At 39.3% G+C, this 2,500-nt stretch overlaps 1 protein-coding gene across 1 annotated transcript in view; it reads right to left on the reverse strand.

Annotated features, from left to right (window-relative positions):
* Window positions 1–295: 295 nt before the first annotated feature.
* LOC137618988 (uncharacterized) overlaps window positions 296–2,500 on the reverse strand; it is a 3,110-nt gene continuing 905 nt past the window's right edge. Inside the window, exons 2-5 of the mRNA XM_068349190.1 lie at window positions 1,891–2,203; window positions 904–1,087; window positions 498–777; window positions 296–313 (exon numbers count right to left, since the gene is read on the reverse strand). Of these exons, the coding sequence (XP_068205291.1) occupies window positions 296–313; window positions 498–777; window positions 904–1,087; window positions 1,891–2,203 (795 nt within the window). The remainder of the gene's footprint in view (window positions 314–497; window positions 778–903; window positions 1,088–1,890; window positions 2,204–2,500) is intronic.

Below are 2,500 nucleotides of genomic sequence, written 5' to 3' on the forward strand. Positions count from 1 at the left end.
TTTTCAGAGTCTTCTTTTGGCAACCCTTCAAAATATCGCTCCCTGGACTCCCATTCGAATTTCACGGTGGTATGCATTATATGCAACAGACGCCACATATGGCGAAACGGGTACAGTGATTCCCTGTCAAGATACCTCTCTAGCACGACACTTTTGCAGAATCCCGGGATGTCGTCCTTTTCCTCCCATTCTTCATAATTCTTCCGAAGCATATCTTGAATATCTAGTGGTGGTTGTGAAAAGGGTAGATTTAAGAAAGGGGAGGATTCTGGTGTTGTTTTTGAGAAGAGTGCCTTTAAGAAAGGGGAGGATTCTGGTGGATTTAAGAAGAGGGGGAATTCAAGTGATGAATGTGAGGAAGAACAACCAAGTGATAAATGTGAGGAGGAAAAATAAAGTGATGAATTTGAGAAGGAAAAATCTAGTGATGAACATGAGGAGGAAGAATAAAATGGTGACGGTGAGGAGGTCTCCTCATCCTTTCCATAAAGCCCCACCAAACGAGCGTTAATTTTATCTTCTCGTCGGAGCTCCTTTTGAAGCCTTTTGATTTCTTTGCGCTTGTTTCTAAAGCATTTGACCACTCTTTCGTGAAGAATCTCTATACGAAATCCTAAACGCTTAATTTCTATATTCAATCTTGCTATTATCTCCTCTTGTTCCTTTTGACGATTAGGGTCAGTTGTCTTCTTCGCCTGCTCTTCCTCCTGACTCCTTTCATTCTTCTTGTGATACTCCTCCTCCCTTTCCTTCCTATCTTTCAGAAACTCTTCCCACCTTTGTGTATCAAAACTTATTTTAATACCTACAAGGCACATCAAATATCTAATTAAATCAAAACCAACCAAGGGTCTAAGAATTTGATTGAGAAAGTGGCCCAAGTAGCACTTGCCACAATCGAACTTTAAACCGAAGACTTGGATGGGCATTTTTGGGTTATTGTGATGGACCACCATAACCGAGTCACATTTACGCTGCCTAGGAATGGAGTGATTTTCTCTATCCCATGGGGGAGTGCCATTGTTTAGATGATCAACGATTTCTTGTTCAATGAAGGTTCCATTGAGTGGTTGCCCTGTTCTGATCTCTTTTTTTGGAGAGATTTTTGATGTTCTGTCAAGACTCACCGAATTGTTTATCTTTTCCATCAATTGTTGTCTATCCTTTTATAGCCTCTTCCTTTTTCTATTCTCTTCCTTCACCCTGTTTAATTTTTGTTTATTTTTTCTCTTCCCCTCTCCCCCTTATTCCTCTGATTATTGGTATTCTGTTTTTCCTCCTTTCCATTCTTCTTCTCCTTCTGATCCTTGCCATTCTTTCCATAAAGTCCCATCAAACTAACGTTGATTTCTTGTTTTCGTAGAAGCTCCTTTTCAAGTCTTTCGATTTTCTTTTTATTCTCTATATTTTTTTCTGACGACCTGGTTTTTAAGTCTCCTTATGCAGTCCTTTAAATGCTTCTTTTCTCTCTTCAATTCTTCTATTTTCTTATTTAGTTCTTCTTCACGATTGGGGGTAATTATCTTCTTTTCCTCCTCTTGCCTGTGATTTTTTCATTATATTTTTTCTTCTTCTTCTCCTCCTTTTCAGTTTCCTTCTCCTGCTTCTTCTTTCCAGCCTCCTTTTCTTCTTCTCCTCCCTTCCATTCTCCTTCTCTTCCTGATTATTAAGATGTAGAAGCTCCTTTTCAAGTCTTTTGATTTTTTTTATTCTTCTTCTTCTTCTCCTCCTTTTCACTTTCCTTCTCCTGCTTCTCCTTTCCAGCCTCTTTCTTTTTCTCCTTCTCCTCCCTTCCATTCTCCTTCTCTTTCTGATTATGATGATGTAGAAGCTCCTTTTCAAGTCTTTCGATTTTCTTTTTATTCTTCCTTTTCTTCTCCTCCTTTTCACTTTCCTTCTCCTGCTTCTCCTTTTCATCCTCCTTCATTTTCTCCTTCTCCTCCCTTCCATTTTCCTTCTCTTTCTGATTATGATGATGTAGAAGCTCCTTTTCGAGTCTTACGATTTTCTTTTTATTCTTCTTCTTCTCCATTCCAGCCTCCTCCTTTTTCTCCTTCTCCACCCTTCCAGTCTCCTTCTCTTTCTGATTATGATGATGTAGAAGCTCCTTTTCAAGTCTTTCGATTTTCTTTTTATTCTTCTTCTTCTCCATTCCAGCCTCCTCCTTTTTCTCCTTCTCCACCCTTCCAGTCTCCTTCTCTTTCTGATTATGATGATGTAGAAGCTCCTTTTCAAGTCTTTCGATTTTCTTTTTATTCTTCCTTTTCTTCTCCTCCTTTTCACTTTCCATCTCCTGCTTCTCCTTTCACTTTCCTTCTCCTGCTTCTCCTTTCCAGCTTCCTTCTTTTTCTCCTTCTCCTCCCTTCCATTCTCCTTCTCTTTCTGATTATGATGATGTAGAAGCTCCTTTTCGAGTCTTTCGATTTTCTTTTTATTCTTCTTCTTCTCTTCCTTTTCACTTTCCTTCTCCTGCTTCTCCATTCCAGCCTCCTCCTTTTCT

Source organism: Palaemon carinicauda, chromosome 25, assembly GCF_036898095.1.
Source record: "Palaemon carinicauda isolate YSFRI2023 chromosome 25, ASM3689809v2, whole genome shotgun sequence".
Taxonomy (NCBI): domain Eukaryota; kingdom Metazoa; phylum Arthropoda; class Malacostraca; order Decapoda; family Palaemonidae; genus Palaemon; species Palaemon carinicauda.